A 22,382-nucleotide genomic window follows, 5' to 3' on the forward strand; every position below is an offset into this window, starting at 1 on the left:
AGTAGATTTCAATAGAAGCAATTGAGTCTAAAATGCCTTCTTTTCTTTTTCTTGCCTCCTCTCCTTTTCACTACCCACTCCTCTTTTTGCTCCTTTTCCATCTTCCCTTCTTCTTTTTTTCTTTTTCCTCTCTTTTCCTTTCCTCCACTCACCCCTCCAACTCTTTGATGCTCTGCTCCAAGTTCCCCCATTTACTCAAAATGAAATTGGGCACCCCTGGCCAGCAACAACACAAGTGTGAATCCTGATTATAATTTCATCTAACTGTAGTGGTTCGAATGAATCATGTTTTTAAAGTTAATTCATTGAAAACCTTTCTTCCTGAATCAATTGCCTATGGTAATTACCTTAAATAATTTCTTTATATTTTATATGCATTTCCTATCAGGCGTCTTAGACTCATCTCAAAAAATCAGTGTGTAGCAGTTGCTTCTCCTTGGGGATTTCTAATGTATGCACAATTTCCCATTGTACTCTGTGCCACTGATCCTTCTTAAGTTTAAGTATTCTAACGGCAATGTGGTGTCTATAACCATGTGTTCTCAGGTCCCAGATAAGTATAAGTACAAATTCTTAGATTTCATTTGGAAAACCCAAATCCCATTTCTCAAATTGTATTTGTTTTTCTGTCCACAGGAGCTTAATTGTTACATTGAAGCCTAATAATGGAACAGTGCTGTCTTTGTCATGTACAATTTGTATTTATTATATACATTTTTGAATTTCAGGATATGGGTTACACTCCAGACTTTGTGCTGACTGCAATGGCTCCTTACATAAAAGACATTCACCGAAAAGGTATTCTAAAAAGTGTTGGGTAGATTATTTTAGTGATTTTTCATGTTTAAGTAATGTGGGTCTCCCTTGTTGTATACAGGTTGACAGCTTGTTTTTTTATCACCTAAAATTCATGTGTATTGGATATATTGGATCCCATGCATGTAGTCCACCCCCAAGCACTTCCATCAGGCCCACAGCACTTAATGTACATGGCCTTGTACTAGGTTGCTTCCCTTACCTGTAATTTATTTGAAAGCCTATCTCTCTCCCTTCAGATTGTTAGCTCCTTGAGGGCAGATATCATGGCAGCCAACTGTATTGTACTCTAAGTGCTTAGTACAGTGCTCTGTACAAATTAATTGCATTTACTGAATGCCGACTGGGTTCAGAGCACTGTACTAAGCACTTGAGAGAGTACAGTATAACTGAGTTGGTAGACATGTTCCCTGCCCACAACGAGCTTACAGTCTAGCGGAAGTAAGCACTCAATAAATCTCATTGATTCATTCAAATATTTACTAAATTAGTATCTTCTCTCAGAAGCCTTCTCTGACTAGCCTCTTATTTCCCCCACCCTATTCACCCTCCCTGCATCACCTATGCATTTGGATTTGTACCACTTAAGGACATTGATACTCACCCCACCCCCATCCCTAGAGCATTTTTGTACATATCCTTACACTAGACTGTTTCCCCTGTCTGTAATTAATTTTAATGTCTGTCTCCCACGCTAGATTGGAAGCTCCTTGAGAGCAAAGTTTGTGTCTACCAACTCTATGTATTGTACCCTCCCAAGTGCTTAGCATAGTGTTTTGCACACAGTAAGTGCACAGTGCATACTATTAAATAAATAAATAGAACATGGGAGGAAAACAGAGCCACTGGGAAAAAAATAACCTTGTAAATTGAACAAAAATAAATAAGGTTGCTCTAGAATGCAAAGAAAAATCTGTTTCATGCAAATATTTTTCAGCTAAGTATTTCAGCAGGATACATAAGTCCATATCAGGTATTTGAGGCATATTAAAAAATAATATATATATAGTCCTTACCCTCAAAGAGCAACTGAAAACATGTATATTTGGGCAATTTTTTATGTATGTTTTCTGAAATGCTTACAGTTATCTTCCCATTTTAAAATTTTAAAATAAAAAAATCATTGAAATTCATTGTTTCATAAATTATTGTCTCCTGTTTAAAGCTGTGATGTGAAATTCTCAGATGCAGAAGTTTCCATGTAAGAAGAACAGACTATGACAATATAACAATTGGGCCATTTTAGGGGTGTTGCATAAGTAAATCAGAGAATAATAGAGATATATTTTCTTTACGATTCCCTTTCACACAGGGAATGATTCTTGAAGCCTCTTGAATGTGCTTATATAGCACTTTGGGGATGTTTATTCATGAATGCAAAACTGGCAAATGTGCTTTATTTTGCTTCTGTCTACATTACCAATATGCAGAAGATCCAAGATTATATGCCATAGCCTTTAAACCAGTGAAAAGTACATTTTTGTTGGCTCAGTGGAGGTCTGTCTCATTGATTGTCTTCTTGTATGTGTAATTCCAGATGCCAGGGTTATTCAAAGGTCGCTTTTGAGAGGGTGTGACCAAGAGGCAAACATCCCCTTCTGCAGTGGAAGAAGTGGGAAGCAAGGATAAGAGAGTTGCCTTCATCTTATGCCATTCTCAGACTTGGGAGCTGTGGGTTGAACCAAATGGAGGTTGGGACGGACTGGCTCTAATCACCCTCATCTCTTTGCCCCATAGTATCGCTGGTTCCTTATCTCCCCTCTGGGGAGAAGCCAGAGGAGCAGCACCCAGGAAGCTGGGCGATAAGGAGAACTGACCAGGTCCATCTTCTTCACCTGTGCCACCTCCCAGTACAGCTCTGGTCAAGCCCCTCTTATTCCTCCCCACATCGCTTGACTTGACTTCCTTTACTATAACTTGCTCTGCTTATTCCCACAGTGGAAAAGGAGGCAAGAAGCTATGTAAGTGTCCAGTACTCCACTGCAGCTCTCGATCATAATGGGGATGAAAACTGCAGAGGCAGGATGCTAACCTAGTCTCTCTACCATTTTTGTTTCAGTGGTACTTGTTAAGCACTATGTACCAAGCACTGTACTAGACTCTGGGGTAGAGCCAATATAATTACATTGAAAAAAGTCCCTGTCCCACATGGAACTCACCATCTAGAAGAGAGTAGGATTTATTTCCTATTTTACAGAGAAGTTAAGTGACTTGCTCAGTGCCACAGAACAGACAAGTGGTAGAACTGGGATTAGAACCCAGGTCCTGTGACCGCCCCCCCACCGTTCTCTTTCCAGTAGACCATGTTGCATCTCCATTTTGTATTTTAAATAAAATACCAATTACCCTCCCCATCACAGTAGGCAATTGGCTGGTAAGAGGAAGTAACTTGTTTAAAGGTCATCCAACCGTTAGAGGTAGTCAAAGCTCTGATCCAAACCTGTGCTTCTTAAAGTGCTCTATTTGTTAATGTAGGTAGTATATCTGCTTTCGGACATCTCTCTTGGATGCCCTGTTGATACCTCAAGCATAACATGTCCTAAATATAACTCCTCATCTTCCCTACCAAACCCTGGCCTCCCCCAGTCTTCCCATGCTGTAACAATACCATTATCCTCCCTATCTCACAAGCCCAGAACCTCGGCATTACTGTCAACTAATCTTTCTCATTCAACCCACATATGCAGTCTGTCACCAAATCCTGTCATGTACCTTCACCACATCGCTAAAATCTGTCCTTTCCATCCAAACGGCTACCATGCTGATCCAAGCACTTAGCGTATCCCACCTTGATTATTGTCAGCCTCGTCACTGACCTCCCTGACTCGTGTCTCTCCAAACTCCAGTCCATACTGAACTCTGCTGCCTGGATCATATTTTCAAAAAAAAAGTTCAGTCCATCTCTGTACTCCTCAGGAACCTTCAATGGTTGCTCATCCACCTCCACATTGAACAGAAACTCCTTACTAATCAATCAGTGGCATTTATTGAGTGAACTATTGGGTGAGCACTCAATCAGCTCACCCCCTCCTATCTTACCTTGCTGGTTTCCTACTACAACCCAGTCTGTTCTACTATTGCCAACCTACTTGATTTTATCTATTTTGCCACCTACTTCTTGACCAACAATCAATCTTATTTACTGAGTGGGATTACTATGTCTGCAGAGCACTGTACTAAGTGCCTGGGAGAGTATAATATAACCGAGTTGGTGTACAGGTTCACTGCCTCTAATGAGGCCAGGCCCTCCCTCTGGTCTGGAACTCTCTCCCCTTTCATATTTGACAGACCCCCACTCTCCCCACTGGCAATGCCTTAATACAATCACCTCTCCTTCAAAACGTCTTCCCTGACTTAAACTCTCATTTCCCCTACTCCCTCTCTCATCTGCATCACCCATGTACTTAGGTCTCCATCCTTTAAGTGCTTGATAGTCATCCCACCCTCAGCCCTACAGCACTTATGTATATAGCTGTAGTTTATTTAAATGTCTCTTGTCCCCTCTAGACTGTGAGCTCACTGTGGGTAGAGAATGTGCCTATCTACTCTGTTGTGTTATACTCTCCCAGTCACTTGGTACAATGCTCTGCGCACAGTAAATGATCATTAAATTCCACTGATTGATTGATTTGAAATCTACAGAAAAATATATGATGGTAATAAGAATGGTATTTGTTAAGCGCTTACTATGTGCCAAGCACTGTTCTAAGTGCTGGAGTAGATACATGGTAATCAGGTTGTCTTTTGTGGGGCTCACAGCCTTAATCCCCATTTTACAGATGAGGTAACTGAGGCACAGAGAAGTTAAGTGGCTTGCCCAAGGTCACAAAGCAGACAAGACTCTGATGTCAGCATTTGTTTGCTCTACAGCAATAGAGGCTTTCAGAATTTGGGTTAGGAATTGAGACTAGCTAGGGATGAGTTTTGTGGTGGCATGTTGATTAGTTGGGAAGAATGGTCATCTCATTTTATTTCAAAAATTAAAAAAAACTAAGGTTCATTCATTGTCATTTATTGAGCGCTTGCCGTGTGCAGAGCACTGTACTAAGTGCTTTGGAGAGTTCAGTATAACAATAAACAGACACATTCCCTGCCCACGATGAGCTTACAGTCTAGAGGGGGAGGCAGACATTAATATAAATGAATGCATTCTCTTTTAGTTAAGAATCTTTTACCACTGAATTTTAAATATATTGAAATCATATATACCAGTATCTGTGCAATGATGCTGCAGTGAGGCTGCAGTGAGACTGCAATGACACTGCAATGAGGCATATATGGAGAGGGAATGAATGTGAAGTATTCTTTGAATTTAAATTGGTGATTAGACTGATGAACTGACCACACGGTTTCAAAGACCGTGTTACATACTTTTGTTGATAAGGAGAGCGATGTTGATGCTTTTTATAACAGTAGTGAATAAAGACATTTGTTTCCACTTAGGTGTTCGTGTTGTTAGTAATGCTGGCGGTACCAATCCCTTGGCTTGTGCGGCTGCTCTTCACAAGGTGGCAAAAAAGGCTGATGTTGATTTGAAAATAGCAGTCATCACTGGAGATGATCTAATGGACGAGGTACTTGTTGCACTGAATCGTTACACGTGCTTGTGGCACAGAAGGGAAGGTCCACTGCATTATAGAGAAATTAAACCTGTTGGTCTATAATTAGTCCATTCTTAGGGATGTCATCTAGAAAGATTTGTTATTGTTTTAAATCCACTCAATTTTACTCTAAAGAGCTGCTGAGGTGAAAACGGGAGTTGTGACTGGGAAGAGTTGGCTCAGGGAAATTGGGGGAAGAGTGAAAGAAAGATGGGGTAGAGACCCCACTAAGGGATATTTGGCTTTGCTGACCTCTCCCTAGGCCCCCCAGGACCCTCCCCAGAGCTGCTCCTTCCTGACTTCCCCTCAACTTGTTCCTGCTGGAGAAGGTGATAGGATGACTTGTACTTTCCAAGCGCTTAGTACAGTGCTCTGCACACAGTAAGCGCTCAGTAAATGTGATTGAATGAATGAAGTTTGATTGGTCCAAAAAGTCTAGGTGTGTGCAAGAGTTTCTGGGAACTAACTGGAAATTCTGGGAATTAACATCTCTAACAAATGTAATTGATTATACACTCAGTTCGGCCATATCACATATTTGCACTACATACTTTGGCTAGAGTGCTTGACAATAAGAGTGTTTTAGATAGGGTGTGCTCGGGTGTGTGAACAAAGAGCAGTGATAGCTGACATCGCCCCACCCTGAATACAGCAGCAGCACCTGTTTTCCTAAATGCAGGGTTTTGAAGGAACAAAACCCACATCTTGAGCTGGATGTATTTTATTATTATTATTATTTGTTAAGCACTTACTATGTGCAAAGCACTGGGGGGATACAACGTGATCAGGTTGTCCCATGTGGGGCTCACAGTCTTAATCCCCATTTTACAGATGAGGGAACTGAGGCACAGAGAAGTGAAGTGACTTGCCCAAAGTCACACAGCTGACAATTGGCGGAGTCGGGATTTGAACCCGTGACCTCTGACTCGAAAGCCCGGGCTCTTTCCACTGAGCCACGCTGCTTCTCTTTTGCTTCTCCATTGTAAAATGGAAAGCTTTATATTTTGCCAGAGAGAAGATATGAAAAGGCAAAGTGTTGAAAATGACTGGAAAAAACATTTTTTCAGTAAATTGAATTGCGAACCTCCATGAAGGTTGGAATAAAATTGTGCCTGAAACCACATGGTGGCACCAGAAGAGAGGGGGAGAGAGTAGAGTGTGTGTTTGCTGGAAATATTCCCAGCTCCGAAGCTTTACTGAATGCGTTCCTATAACTTTTACTTAATTACATGGAATTTAGGACCTTTGGAAAAACCTGTAAATTTCTGATAAGCCGTAGCCATTCTTTATGAATTTTTCAGATTTAACGTATTTTAAAGGGATGAAACTTTTTAAGTTTTTTATTCTCTTAAAAGAAAGTTCCTGCGAAAAATCATCTCATTGGAAATTTTCAAATATAATTATTTTTCCAGCTAGAATTTTTCGTGATTTGAATAGTGTGCAAAAGGATTTTAATTTTCAAATCGTCTTAGAGTTTCAAAATCAGCTTTGGAAAAACGTCCTTTTTTTGAATATTTTAAACAGAAAGATGCCTTAAAAGGATCAACTGTCACAGATATGGAGAGTGGGAGACAATTTCCAGACACAGTCAGTAGCATGAATGCATACCTTGGGTAAGAGTATTTTTTCCCCATTATTTTTCCTTTTAAATCAATCAATCAGTGGTATTTATTGAGCACTTATTGTGTGCAGAGCACTGTACTAAATGGTTGGGAGAGGACAGTATGACAGAATTGGTAGATAAGTTCCTTTCTCACAAGGAGCTTACAGTCTAGAGGGATCATTGCTTACAAGATGTTGTTTAACAGAGGTTGGGGAATAATGACAGAAAGGGTAGTTCAGAGGGCACGGTAGAATGGATTATTGAGAGCAATTGTGGAAAATATATGTCAGCATAAATTCAGCAGTAGGTGAAGCATTCTGGGCTATAGGGAGATTGGTATTAGCTGTTCTTGAGATCACTTTCAGGGCTATGACAAGGCAGATTTTCTTGTAGTCCTGACTGAAAGTGGCAAATTTAGTGTGTCGGGGTAGAAGAGAGTGGCAATTCTTCTGGGGGAAAAAAAGTCAAGGCAAACTTTATTTTGAGTAAAAAAAAAGTACCCGTTTAATTTTTTTGAGTCCAGATTACAAACTTTCTAAGCCCCTTGCAATGTAAACATTTTGTAGGGTGTAATATATTTTATATATTTATATATATATTTTATATATAAAAATATATATTTTTCCTTGTAAAAGCACGATGACACAGAAAAAACGTTGGCCCCCTGAAAGTGAATATGGTTTTTAAAAAGCAAAGTTGCAGGGGGTGGGGCGCAAAATGACAAACCCACCCTTGGCTTTGAGTCTGTCTAGATGCCCTACAAATTAAACTGATGTATTGATTCAAGTGAAAAGTATGCAAATAAATTATTTTCATTTTGCCTCATGATTTGCTTTCCCTGTTTTTCCCTGACAGTCTCTTCATTATTGGTATGTCAATTAGATTGATACCACCTTAACGTTTTTTACCCCAAAGTAAATTTGATTTTATTGTCTTTGCAACTGACTCACATATTTTAAAACAGAGCGAATGAGGCACACATAAGGCCAAAAGTTTAGCTGACTGAAAGGTTAAGTACATCATACCCTAAGCACTTTGTACAGTGCCTTGCACACAGGTGCTCAAAAAATATGATTGAATGAATAATACCTTTGGTTTTTATATCAAATGTATCAAAATATATCTAAATCTGATTGAAGGTTTTCAATGACAAGTTTTTTTTATTATTAAGCTAAATTAGTAAGCATATTGCAGCCTGGCAGAAAAGCGTAGAAGATTGATTTTGCCAATTATCTTTGTGTTCCTAGCAATATGTTAAGTAAACCTTAAATTAATTTCAGCAGGATGGAATTTTCTATGTGGACTTCTTGAAGCACAGACCCCTATCACTTCCATTTTTTTAAATGATATTTGTTAAGCGCTTACTATGTGCCAGGCACTGTACTAAGTGCTGGGGTAGATACAGTCTAATTAGATTGGATACAGTCAGTCCGTGTCCCACATGGGACTCAGGGTCAGTGCACCCATTTTACAGATGATGAGAATCTCTTATTAGATGAGTAAATATTTTCACTCAATTGTTATACTGCAGGTGCCTAATCCTTGGAAACAATGAGAGGATCTCTAGGAACTGTCTCTCCACTTCCTCCACCTACAGTGTGTCCATTGCAGTACCCTCCTGCATTTCAGAGCCAGTATCTCCTTTTTCTCAGGTTTTCTGATGGCCCCCAAGTTTCTGTCTAGGGAACAGAGGAAATATAAATGGAATCACCAGAGCTTTTCCCCCCTCTCATCTTAGACTCCCCTCTCTCTCCCCAGCTGTGTGTTTCAGTCCTTCCTAGGTCACTTGCCACTTTTGCACTTCTTCCTAGCTCCACCTCATTTGTGACTCTGGAGGGTCTGGAGTGAGGGTGAGTGGCGGGTTAGTAAGTGGTCCATTTGGATTCTTAATTTCCACACTAGCACAAGCCACTACAATGATAGTCAATTCTTCCACACAGGTTCTTGATCCTGAGGTCGCTGGTACAAACAGAAATTGTTCAGTTACTTCATTAAAATCCTCTTCATCCCCCAGACCGCTTCCAAGGAGCTTACAAAAAGAAATGGAACCAGATCTCTTTGCTCTTCTTTTCCTCTGCCGAACTCCTCAAAGTTCACTGGTTTGCTGCCCTGTTCCCAAGTTCCTGCTTGCTCAATCAAACTGGCCTGGGAGTCAGAAGAACCTGGATTCTAATACAGGCTTTGCCACTTTTCTGCTGTGTGACTTTGGGCGAGTCACTTAGCTTCTCTGTGCTTTAGTTCCTTCATCTATAAAATGGGGATTAAGACTGTGAGCCCCATGTGGGACTGAACTGTGTCCAACCTGATTAGGTTCTATTTACTCCAGCACTTAATTCAGTGCCTGGCACGTAGTAAACACTTAATGCCATAGAGAAATAACCAATGGTATTTATTGAGCACTTACTGTGTGCAGAACTCAGTACTAAGCACTTGGGAGAGTACACTAAGAGTCAGTAGATATGTTCCCTGCACACAATGAACTTGCTCCCTGCATGGATAATAATTTCCTCTGTTCCACCTGCTCTGCCTGAAAGAATTTCATGAAAGAATGGAGCAAAAAGCTTCAAAGTTCTAGAGATTCTTGTTTGAAAATATGATCTTCATTTGAACCCAGAAGAAAGTCATCATTGATTGCATCTTTTGTTTCATTAGAGCAAGACCAATAAGCAGGGCCCTTGACCTTGGTGCTGATATTGTTCTTACTGGTCGATGTGTGGATAGTGCCATTGTATTAGGACCACTCGTTCATTCTGTAAGTATAAACACATTGAATTAAAAGAGGCAAAGGAAGTTATATATTAACTGCCTTTGACCTACTTGTTGGCCTCTAGTACTTCTTCACATTGTAAAATATTCTAATGGTCGATATTTTCATTTAATGTTTTAATAATTAAATCATTTAAAGAGTTAATAAGGGAAATAATTCATATCCTGTAGAGAATAAACCAGGGAAGATAAATTGGCCTATCTATTGAAGATGAATTAGGAGCACTCTAGAGAATAATGATTTTCTAACAATATTGCATAGAGGCTAAGGGTTCAGTAGCCCTATGTTAATAGTGACCTTATTTACCTTTCAATGTACTTTGTCTTTTTAGTGGATTTTATTTCTGAAGACCTATTATTCAGTGTTGACAGCCAAACTCTCTGATTAACTGTATATCTTTGTGAGGATTTAAAAATGATTAAAATGAATGATTGAAAGACATCACCTTCACCTAGGGTAATTTCTGTAAAAAGTCATTTTTAATGGAATTAGGTTGCTTAACTGGTTCCTGGCCCGAAATGTAATTGTAAGAGTCAATCCAATTGCCTTAGAAAATCTTCTTCACTTGGACCATAGTATCCGCACTACACTGCTGATTGGAATGTCCTCTGATGGAACTATTTTGTTCCATTTGGTGATCAAATAGCTCCAAATGACAGAGGTTCAGTGAATCCTATCTGTCTAACTTTGCAAAGAATGTTCATTTGCCTTTTGTTATCCGCATGGACCCACCTTCTTGGAATACTGGAAAGGTTACACCTGTCTACCTATTTTGTTTTATTGTTTGTCTCCCCCTTCTAGACTGTGAGCCCATTGTTGGGTAGGAACCATCTCTATATGTTGCCGACTTGTTCTTCCCAAGCCCTTAGTACAGTGCTCTGCACACAGTAAGCGCTCAATAAATACAATTGAATGAATTGAATTAATGAATGAATGTTTGCCTAGTAGTTTGTATTTCCTACCAGAAAGGAGTACAAAATTTTATAATAGTTGTTTGATTAATCAAACGTTTTTATTGAGCACTTACTCTGGCCAGAGCACTGTGCTAACTATTTGGCAGAGTTAAAACAGAGTTAGTAGATATGATCCTTTCCTCTAAAAGCTTAGAAATAGGGCTATATTTCCTTTTCTTAGACACAAATGTAAAAATATTTTTTCCACCATTAGACATATTTTCTTTTATTAATAACAAACAGCATAGCAAAATTATTAAAATTGGTTTGCTTTTATTATGTTAGTCTTGTGTGAAATAATCCTTTTAATTTAAATAGCAGAACCAGTGAAATACCCTTTACTCTACTGTAAGAATGTATAAAATAAGAAGTTTACCACTTGGTGGCACCATGTGTTCTAGTCATAGAAAAAGTGTTAATCAGAAGTTTCTGCTCTTGTACTGATCTGTTTTCTGTGAGTTAACATTTTAAAAATAATTTAGGTTTAGTGGGACATTTGTCAGTTCAGTCATGTTACAAGGAACAGTATCACAGGATGTGTCGATTTTTTAAGGATTTTAACTTTTATTATTACTCTATTTCCTGGAAAGTAACTTATTTCCTTAAATAGTAAAAAGTCGTATTAAGTGTACTTATGCCCACAAAAGTGTTTAAAAATAACGTGAAATTGCTCCTTTGACATTGCTTAATTCTTAAATGAAACTTTCTCGTTTTTATTATTTTAGGCTAGTTCCTCTAATGCTTGAAAATATTTTAGGAAATGTCATTGAAAATGCTATAATGAAAATTCCTGTTTGTTTAGATATTGGAATACCAGCTATAATGTGAATAAACAAACTTGCCCCAGTTTCTCATGTAATGTTGGAAGTCATTTCAAATCCAATTAATTTTCAAATAGAAAAAAGTTCATTGGCTCAGGTAGAGAAGTTTTCAGATAATGAAACATCAAGACCATTTGCATTTAATTTGCATGAGTTGCTGCAAAAATTAGCTTGAGTAAATTTTTTTATCATAAAGTTGCTTATGTTAAGCCTTATCTTTCCTTTGTTTTGTTTCCATTAGAAATCCTGAAGCAAATTATATTTTCATTTATGTGGCTAATGAGCTATGGTCTCTCACAAATATTATTAAGCATAGAAAGAGACACTCTATGTAGAAAAATTTGGTGTGTGTAAAAAGTCTTATTTTGCATGTAACTTTGTTTTTTCTTATAGTTTGGTTGGAATAGAAATGACTTTGACTTATTAGCAGCTGGAAGGTAAATCTAATACTTTAGCCATTCTTACTGTTTTTATTACAATAAAAATAGAGTCCAGTTAAAAAAATTTGGAAGTACATGAAAAATGTCTATATCTTTTAAGGCAGATCAATCAGATTAAATATATATTCATTTTATTCTTAAATTGCAATTAAAGTTTTTTGAACACCTTTGCTAGTGTATTGAAAATGATCAATCAGTTACATTTATTGAGTATCTTCTCTGTGCAGGCACTGTACTAAACACTAGGGAGAGTATAATAGACTCTTCAGTAGGTTCTGCTGCTTTGAGAATCCAGAAACCTGGGTTCTAGGCCCTGTTCCACTTGAAGCTGGCTATCAATGGTTGAGATTGCAAATGAACTTTGTTATGTGCTGAACCCCTGCCTACGTACTTTTTCTTTGCCGGAACACAACTGACAGGAGAGTGGGAATGTGAGTGGCATTGCAGAAGCCGTAGCTCTTTTATAAAGTTTGCAGATCCTCAGGACTGAGGCTCATTCATCATTCCTCATGGGAGATTCCATCATCATTAGTAGACACAATTCCTGCCCTAACGGAGTCCAGTGGGAGAGGCAGAAAGAAAGACAATTTGCAGAGGGGGGAAGAAGGGAAAGTGGGTATAGAGGTGAATGAGTGCTAAAGAAATAAGGTACGTAGATGAGATTATAAAGAAGTCCTTTGGGAAATTGTGAGTACACACGTGCCAACGTGATGGAGAAGGGCTGAAGTGGCATTTGGGGGGTATAACTTGGGGAGAGGAGAATTCCTCTTGGAGGAGATGAGATTTTAGAAAGGCTTTAAAGATGGGGTGAGATAGGTTGTGTTAAATTTTAAGGGAAAGGGAGTAACAGACAGGTGGAAGGGCTGAGGAAGGGGGTCAGAGGCACAATGAGTAAACAAACATGAGAAGAACTAAGAGTGTAAGAGTGGATGATCTAGTAGTGCATTAAAGCCAATAGTTTGAATTTTTTCCTGCCTATGATGAGAGGAATGGTTTTTGAGCCAGGGAGAGAGATATGTGTGCAAAGTGACCCTGAGCTCTCAGCAGCAGTTTGAAATGCAGGCTGGAGAGGGGAGAGATTCATGGCCAAGAGATCAGTGAGGAGGTTAATGACCAGGGTGATGGTTGCGTAGATGGAGAGCAGGGATCAGAATTGGGGAACGTGAAGGAAAACCCGACAGGATTTAGTAGCTGATTGAATGTGGGAATTGAAAGAGAAGGAAGAGTCAAGTGTAATAGCAAGGTTGCAAGCTTTCTAGACAGAGAAGATGGTGATGCTGTCAACTGTGATAGGAAAATTAAGTGGAGAAAAGGATCAGTAAATCATAAATACTTTTATTGGTTGTGGTGCATTGTAGGGAGCACTTGGGAGAGTACTGTAAAAGAAGTAGACATAATCCTTCCCTTTGAGGAGTTTATAATCTATCAGGAGAGACAGACAGTCAAGTTGTAGATAGGCAAAAATGATAGAAGTTATGTACATATGTAGTCAAGGGAGAAGGTTTGAATACTCAAGTTCTTGGGTGACACTGAATTTTGAAATGGGAATTAGAGAGCTATATGGGATGAGAGGGAAGAAAAATTCATCAGAGTTGATCTCCTGGAAGAGATGAGATTGCAAAAGGACACTTTGAAGGTGGGGAATACACTGGTCTGGATGTCGTGCAGTGAGGGAATTCTAGCCAGGTGGGAGGGGGAATGCAATAGTTGGGTGTTGAGAGAAAGGAGAACAAGGCATAGTAAATAGGTTAGTTTGAGGGGGAATTAAGCAAGCAAGATGTGGTGTAGTGGAAGAAGAGGGAGGATAAATGGGGGCAAGAGTTGATTGAATGCCTTAAATATGAATTGGGGAGGGAAGATGAGGTGTTCAATTTACGATTTATTGAGATTAAGGTGTCAGTGCACAATTTCAGAGGCAGTGAGGGGTCAGTGCTAGCAAGATAGATTGGGAGGCATCTCCAAAGAATTGGTAATAATGATGGTATTTGTTAAGTGCTTACTATGTGCAAAGCACTGTTCTAAGCACTGGGGAGGTTACAAGATGATCAGGTTGTCCCACGGGGGGCTCACAGTCTTAATCCCCATTTTACAGATGAGGTAACTGAGGCACAGAGAAGTTAAGTGACTTTCCTAAAGTCACACAGCTGACGGTGGAGCTGGGATTTGAACCCATGATCTCTGACTCCAAAGCCCGTGCTCTTTCCACTGAGCCACGCTGCTTCTCCCAGCGTGGTAGTTGAGAAGTGGAGGAAGAACTGGTGAAAAGAGCCTGAGAAGGACCCGCCGAGAGGTGAAAGAAGAGGGCAAGTAAAACTAAGATTACATAGTCTTTACAGAAGAAGGGAATACTTCACAGAAAGCAAAATTTCATAAGTAGTCTGTCACTTTCAGAAGTGAAGGGGCTTGGATTAATGACCATATATTGTTAGGATATATTTTTTCCTGTTCTGTTTCATTTGTTAGAAATAAAAACACTGGGGAAGGGGCTTTTGAAACTTTGGACTCTATATCATGCCAGTTGCATGATTTCCAAAAATGGTATTGTGTATGCTAGTTCCTGAAACAGTGGAGGGTTTTGTGTAACACCTCAAACTGTACGGTTTCTGGAAAGTGGTAATTCATGTTTACTAACCTGTTTGTCTGAAATTTATTGGCTGGTTAACTGAGATATATTTGTTTTCGGTGAATTTTTTCACTTCAGGTACACTTGGAAAACTTCTTTTATAGCTGTTGGTAACATTGTTGTTGTTTGCTTTAACAGTCTTGCAGGCCATCTTATTGAATGTGGTGCACAGAGTACCGGAGGAATATTCACTGATTGGCATACCATTCCAGACTGGTAAGGCAGCAGCATTTCATGTTTACAGAAATTACAGAATAGTAGGTGATGTAGATCATAAAATCATGCTGTTTTCCTTTATATCCACTAACCTTTTTTAGTCTAAATCGCAGGGCACGAGAGCAGGTTTCACAGAAAGGTAGTATTAAATCTATCAGTTCAAAGTTGGTTATGGGAGAAGACTTATGGTCAAATAGGCTAGTTGACCATTTCTTGGGAAAATGTTGATTTATCACCTGATTAAGTATCATTACCAATATATTAAGATTTCAATTACTTTGCTACAATCCGGGGGTCATTTGTTTAATTTGCACTCATTTGATATTCTGCATCTCCTGCTGATTGGATTTCCTGACTTTTTAAAAGAATTTCTAAATGTGTCTGCTAATTAAACTTTCCTCTCAAACAATACTTTCTGTATCTGTTTTGCTATTAATCTATTAACTGTTTTGCTATGAACTATCACCTGGACTATTATTTTAATATCTTTGTAATAGTTATCAACTGGGCATGTATATAATTTGTTATTTTTATTATTATCACAGCATCTATTAAAATAAAAAAAACCAGACTGCTTTTCTACCCATTAACAACTGTGGCAATCATACATTTATATGTAGGACCCACTTTAGAAGAAGAGCAAATTGTTAACATAATTTTGTCAAGCAGCAGGTGCTCAGTGCTACAGATCAACTATTTCCCTTCTAGTTGGAGTGGGGGTTGGCTCACAGGTAGATTATTTTCAGTAGGTGTGGGCTTCCACATTTTGTATCCGGTCCAACCTTCATATTTCTCTCCGATTTAATGAGATTTGCTATGTATAGTACAGTACTCAGACTAAATGGATCTAAAGCCTTCACTCTGTTGTTATCTCTTAACTTAATCCTATACTCTTCTATTCCACTATTATTTGGAAAATATTTTTATGCTTGTCATCCTCCTTAGACTGAAAACTCCTTTTCTACAGGGAATGTACACCTTCTTTTGGCTATACTTTTCCAAGTACTTAATACGGTGTATTGCACTCAGTAAAACTCATTAGTCCTATGTCCTGGAGAAGCAGCGTGGCTCAGTGGAAAGAGGAAAGTGGAAAGAGCCCAGGCTTTGGAGTCAGGTCATGGGTTCAAATCCTGGCAACACCTCTTGTTAGCTGTGTGACTTCGGGCAAGTCATTTAACTTCTCTGGGCCTCAGTTCCCTCATCTGTAAATTGGGGATTAAGACTGTGAGCTCCCCGTGGGACAACCTGATTACCTTGTATCCTCCCCAGAGCTTAGCATTTAGTAAGTGCGTAATAAATGTCATCATCATTATTATTATTATTACATACTACTTCACATGGAGTTTTGGAATGCTTGTCACCCCCTTCAGTTGGACATTCTCTTTGGCATTCTGATGGTTTATTGCCCTCTCTTATGGTTATACTTTCACTCTTCTTTGCCATAAGTTTGCTGTAGGTGGTGGGTCGGGGCATTGGGTTATTTGCATTTTTGTTCCTCTTAACTTTAACCAACCTTCTGTTTTCAAATAACATCTGTTAATAGTGGTTTAACGTAGCCTAAGCAAAGCAGTTAATCATTCATAAAGACTATGATCTCTGAGTACCATATGACAGAAAATAAATGAGAAAATTGCTGTTTAGTTATTGAACTTAATTCTCCTAGGGCCTATGGTTACTCCCTCAAAGTGAATTAGGTACTATAGGAAAAACATTAACTCTTTCAGACCACTAGAAGTCCTTTTAGTACATGCTGTTTTATGGGAAGGTTGTAGGAAAATATACACAGATTGAGTTGTCTGAAAGAAGTAATGTTCCTCCTAAAGCATTGTACTTATCATTCAATTAGTGGTATTTATTGAGTGCTTCTGTGTGCAGAACAATGTATATGGGACGACAAGCCTTCTGTACACAATCGATACTTTACAAAATGCATTTGATACCATAGACCATAAGTTTGTTGTGGGCAGAGAATGTATTCAATTGTATTTATTGAGTGCTTACTGTGTGCAGAGCACTGTACTACGTGCTTGATCTGTTTAGTGTTATACTCTCCCGAATGCTTAGTACAGTGCTCTCTTCTCACAGTAAATGCTCAATAAATACGATTGAATGAATGAATGAATGAATGAATTGGAAGGTTTGGGTTTTGGTAGCTATCAAGAAAGTTTGACTGCCCTAAGAAACTCAACGTGATCTGAGGCTTCCCTGAGAAGGTATGTCCAGTTGTTAGCTGTGAAACTTCATACTCTATTCCATGAGAGAAAAGTAGGATTGTAGAATGTCCAATTCTATGAATTATGCTTAAAGACCTAACAGAAAAACCTGTTGTATCCCAATTTCCCAGTTCAAAAGACTCTGTGTGTCACCCAGAGTCCTTGAATCAGTCACCCAAGAGATGATGATACAAAGATTCAGGATCCCAAAACAATGTCAGAAAAAGCACAGTGAAGGAAAATCTTTGCAAGTATTCAGTTCACAAAGTACTACTGGTCATGTATCATTTTCTGAGAGGTACCTGCACACATTGATGGAATTTTTAATCAGTAAGGTCATCTCCAAATGTGGAAAATAACTGTGTAAGTAAATGCAAAGGAAAGTCTTCTATTTGAAACAAATGCAACAAAATAAGCCAGTTAGCCTGTTTTGGTTACCCATCTGTGATCTAATCTTTCAGTTGTTAATGTAGCATTCTGAAGCATTGCAAGCCCTCTGATCATTCCTCTTGTCTTATTTTAAAAATAATCAGGTACCTAAAATCCATTTCCAAATGACCCCCGGCCCACATCCTCCCCCTGGCCTGGAATGCCCTCCCTCCACACATCCGCCAAGCTAACTCTCTTCCTCCCTTCAAAGCCCTACTGAGAGCTCACCTCCTCCAGGAGGCCTTCCCAGACTGAGCCCCCTCCTTCCACTCCCCCTCCCCATCCCCACTGCCATACCTCCTTCCCCTCCCCATAGCACCTGTATATATGTTTGTACAGATTTATTACTCTATTTTACTTGTACATATTTACTATTCTATTTATTTTATTTTGTTAATATGTTTTGTTGTCTGTCTCCCCCTTCTAGACTGTGAGCCCATTGTTGGGTAGGGACCATCTCCATATGTTGCCAACTTGTACTTCCCAAGCGCTTAGTACAGTGCTCTGCACACAGTAAGCGCTCAATAAATGCAATGGAATGAATGGAATGAATGAATGAATGAATGAATCTCCTGAATTTGGGAGAGAGCTACCCATCCACCCTATCCTTTAAATCCTAAAACTAGGCCAGATCGTTTTAGTTACTCACAGTTAGTAAGCGGTTACAGGTGCAAAGCATCAACCGTAATTGCTACAGCAACTGCACGAAAACAAAAATAAGTTCAGACATACCAAATTGGATCTTTGCATAACTCCTGTTCTGGAACTTCCACTCTTCTCTCTATCTCTCCCTGTACACGTTTTTCTTGAAACTGCTGAAGCAGTAGAAGTGGGTCACTAAAACTCCTCACCCTCAGCTTCAAGGCTGTCCATCACCTCGCCCCCTCCTACCTCACCTCCCTTCTCTCCTTCTACAGCCCAGCCCGCACCCTCCGCTCCTCTGCCACTAACCTCCTCACTGTGCCTTGTTCTCGCCTGTCCCGCCGTCGACCCCCAGCCCACGTCCTCCCCCTGGTCTGGAATGCCCTCCCTCCGCCTCTCTTCCTCCCTTCAAAGCCCTACTGAGAGCTCTCCTCCTCCAGGAGGCCTTCCCAGACTGAGCCCCCTCCTTCCTCTCTCCCTACTCCCCTTCCCCATCCCCCTGCCTTACCTCCTTCCCCTCCCCACAGCACCTGTATATATGTATATGTTTGTACATATTTATTACTCTATTTATTTTACTTGTACATATTTATTCTATTTATTTTATTTGGTTTATGTGTTTTGTTTTGTTGTCTGTCTCCCCCTTCTAGACTGGGAACCCGCTGTTGGGTAGGGACCGTCTCTATATGTTGCAAACTTGTACTTCCCAAGTGCTTATTGAGGTCTGCACACAGTAAGCGCTCAATAAATACGATTGAATAAATGAATGAAATGTATAACAAACATGGATGTCTTCCCTACTTAACCTTAACCTACCTTTATCTGATGCAGCCAAAGCTCACAGTTAAGAGGGATGTTATTACTTTAATAATCCATGTCTTTTTCATGCATGTTTGCACCCTCCCTAATCTTGGGGATTTGGATACTTCAGATTCTATGTTTGCCATTCCCATGACATGGCAGTGATCACATCCTATTTTATCTTTTAACACTTTTATTATAGATATACATTAGGAAGGGAAGAAGTTGGTGTGGAGAAGCATGTTTCATTCAGGCACTGTCCAAATATTAAAGGCAGTACTGGAAGAGATTACCAGTAAAACATAATATCTTATATAAAAATGCTCCATGTCAGCTTTTTTTCTTTGTTCTAAACCTTATATCCTACCTTTTTATTTACTCTGTAGGCATAACATAGGGTTTCCTATCGTGGAATGTTTCCCTGATGGGCAGTTCATCTTATCTAAACCTCCTGATACCGGGGGCCTTGTCTCAGTTGGCACTGTGGCTGAACAGTTAGTGTATGAAATTGGAAATCCTCAGCTTTACCTCTTACCAGATGTTACTTGTGACTTTTCTCAAGTTTCCATTACTGAAATTCCAGGTAAGTAAATATGGTGAGTAGACACTTTTCTAATTAAAAAAAATCTATTCATTAGTAGATGACAATTGATATCGACCATTCTTTCCAAAGCCAATATAAAAATGCCTAGACCACTTTGAGGTAAACATTATTGCGTGGTTTGGGAACTATTTAGCAAACAAAAGAGGGAATTACATATGAGAAGGAAACCTTGTGGGATTTTATGAAATTTGTGTTTGGCGTCATCTTTAACATAGTTTGAAAAGAAAAAATTAATACAAGCGTCTCATACTAAGTACTGGGGTTAGTGGCTTTTAGGATAAACAAATAAAATATTTACATAAGGAAGTTAGAAAAACTGAAATGATTGGTTGAATTAAATGAACAGATGTATCATTAATTATAATATTAAAGACCAGGCTTGATATGCATGGATTGGGCATGGAGTGAAAGTGCTCAAAGAAGCCCTGTTTTTCCCCGCCTCATCTTCCCCGTTTTCCATATTTCTCTTCTCTTTTTTCCCCCGAGAGCATATATCTTTAGCCCTCTCTTATTTTGAGGATGCACTGAACAGGAATTACTCCAGCCTCCCCTCTGTCCTCCCACCCCCATAGGAAGTTATCTACTATACTGGGAGCCTGCCCAACTAGAACTAACCCCTTTGGCCACCTTTAAGGTGGTCTAGAACCAAACCAGACCTGACCCAAGCTCTAGATGGTCAGAGTGTATACTTGAGAGCCATCCCTAGAGGCCTTGGCACTGAATCTCCAGCACTTGCAAAATATTCAAAGTTAATATTCTCCTTTTGACTGTAAGCTCCCTATAATAATGATGGTATTTGTTAAGCGCTTGCAATGTGCCAAGCACTGTGCTAAGCACTGGGGTAGATTTCAAGATTATCAATTTGGACACAGTCTCTGTCCCATATGGGGCTCACAGTTTAGGTAAAAAGAAGTAGGATTTAATCCTCCATCTTCACAGATGGGGGAACTGTGGCCCGGAGAAGTAAAGTGACTTGCCCAAGGTCACACAGCAAATAAGTGGCAAAGACAGGATTAGAACCCAGCTCCTCTTACTCCCAGGCTCGTGCGCTTTCCATTAGGCCATACTACTTTTTCTTAGGGGCAGGGAACATTTCTGCTAATTTTGTTGTATAGTACTCTCCCAAGTGCTTAGTACATGTTCTGCACGTAGTAAGTGCTAATAAATGCCATTGATTGATTGATTGAAATACTGCATCACATCACTGAATCTTTAGGAAGCTAAATAGTAACACTCATATTACATTAGTTATACTTTTAAGTCAGTTCTCTTTTCATGAAACATCAAGATCAGCAGAGTTTCTTAAGACATTCTTGAAGTAGAAATTAATTTCCCTGGGTCCTCTTTCTACATGTCTTTTAGTTGTTTTGGGAATTTGGGTATAAATGTGATTTTTTTTTTAAGAATGTCAAAATATAGTAATGCCAAAAAGGCACCTGATGAATGTTTCCAGTTATATAGTATCTAAAAACTTTAATATTTGACCCTGTACATAACTAATAGGACAAGTGTTTTTAAAAGACAGATAATATCAGTGGTTAATTGCTGCTAAGCATAGCACATCATAGCTGTAAAATTATTTAAAGTAATTTCTAATGATCAAGTTCTAAAAATGCAGTTAATTCAAAGTTAAATAGACTAATGGGGCCTGTCTTTAGTTCTTTTTCTAGAAGCATAGCCTTTCTCTGAACTTTTAGCTTGTAAATGACCTGATACGACACATTTGAACTCAAAATGAACTTTCACATGAACTTTTAGTTATCCTCCTAGAAATATAACAGATGGAAAATAGACAGATTTCTCAAATAGTTTTAGGCGCAAGTACTTTGACATGTTCACCAGAGACCACAGGGCAGGCTATCTATTTTCATTGTTTACTTTGCTAATTTTATTGTACTGTAGGCTATTTAGTTACAATATACATTTGCAGAAAAAGGTGTTTGTTATATTCTTTTCCATGGTGGTCTGATTGGTTTTTAACTGATGATGAGAAGGAGGAATCTGGTGTAAAATTTGGTAAGAACTTGATGTTAATAATGGCTATTGTCCAATGTCAAGAAAACAGGCCAACATTTCAGAACTGTTTAACACATTAGAAAGAATATTGCTTTCTATTCTTGAAGCTATTTCCCAAAGAATACATTTTTGCTTCATAATTTTAATATTTTCTTTCATTTTACTTTAGTTTAAACAATTGGTAATGTGGGATTTAATGTTTATGAACTTCCTGTACAACTGTTTGTTATATTTGAAAAGTAAATATGAAAATCTTGATAAAGGAAAAGATTTGAATCAGAGAAACCATTCAAAGTCAGATTAATTGAATGCTTTTAAAGCCTTAAAAGTAATCAGAATTTCCTTAGATATTCTGTAATGCTCTGAAACCAAAAAACATTTTTCGTTTGTATTTCTTAGCACTTTCAAAGAGTCTTAAACAAAAAAATCTAAGCAATTGCACATTAACACTCTGGAAATTGAAGCCACTACTTCTGTATAAACATTTAAAAAAATTATATAAATGGATCAAACCAAAAGTCAGTCCGTCAATCATATTCATTGAGTGCTTACTGTGTGCAGAGTACTAAGCGCTTGGGAAAGTACAGTATAACAATATAATGGATACATTCCCTATCCACAATGACCTCCCAGTCTCCATCCAACCCAGTATTGTGTCTCTGGCAGTAGCAAGAATTTCTTAGATAATAGCCCTCCTCGATAGCCATCCTAATGATGATTTTCATATAAGATCCTCAAGTTTTCCCTCCAGTAATTCATTATCAACTTGTTATACATGAATTTTTCCAAACCCTACATACTCTAGTACATTTTTTGATCTGAATAACTTCTTTGGTA

The 22,382-nt window shown here is 38.8% G+C and overlaps 1 protein-coding gene across 2 annotated transcripts in view; it reads left to right on the plus strand.

Annotated features, from left to right (window-relative positions):
• LOC119935772 overlaps positions 1 to 22,382 on the plus strand; it is a 96,112-nt gene that overhangs the window by 6,961 nt on the left and 66,769 nt on the right. For both annotated transcript variants that reach the window (XM_038755252.1, XM_038755251.1), the window contains exons 3-9: positions 729 to 798; positions 5,260 to 5,390; positions 6,942 to 7,030; positions 9,673 to 9,772; positions 11,955 to 11,998; positions 14,763 to 14,840; positions 19,312 to 19,508. In XM_038755252.1, coding sequence (XP_038611180.1) covers positions 729 to 798; positions 5,260 to 5,390; positions 6,942 to 7,030; positions 9,673 to 9,772; positions 11,955 to 11,998; positions 14,763 to 14,840; positions 19,312 to 19,508 — 709 coding nt within the window. The remainder of the gene's footprint in view (positions 1 to 728; positions 799 to 5,259; positions 5,391 to 6,941; positions 7,031 to 9,672; positions 9,773 to 11,954; positions 11,999 to 14,762; positions 14,841 to 19,311; positions 19,509 to 22,382) is intronic.

Source organism: Tachyglossus aculeatus, chromosome 12 (genome assembly GCF_015852505.1).
Source record: "Tachyglossus aculeatus isolate mTacAcu1 chromosome 12, mTacAcu1.pri, whole genome shotgun sequence".
In the NCBI taxonomy this organism is placed as follows: Eukaryota; Metazoa; Chordata; class Mammalia; order Monotremata; family Tachyglossidae; genus Tachyglossus; species Tachyglossus aculeatus.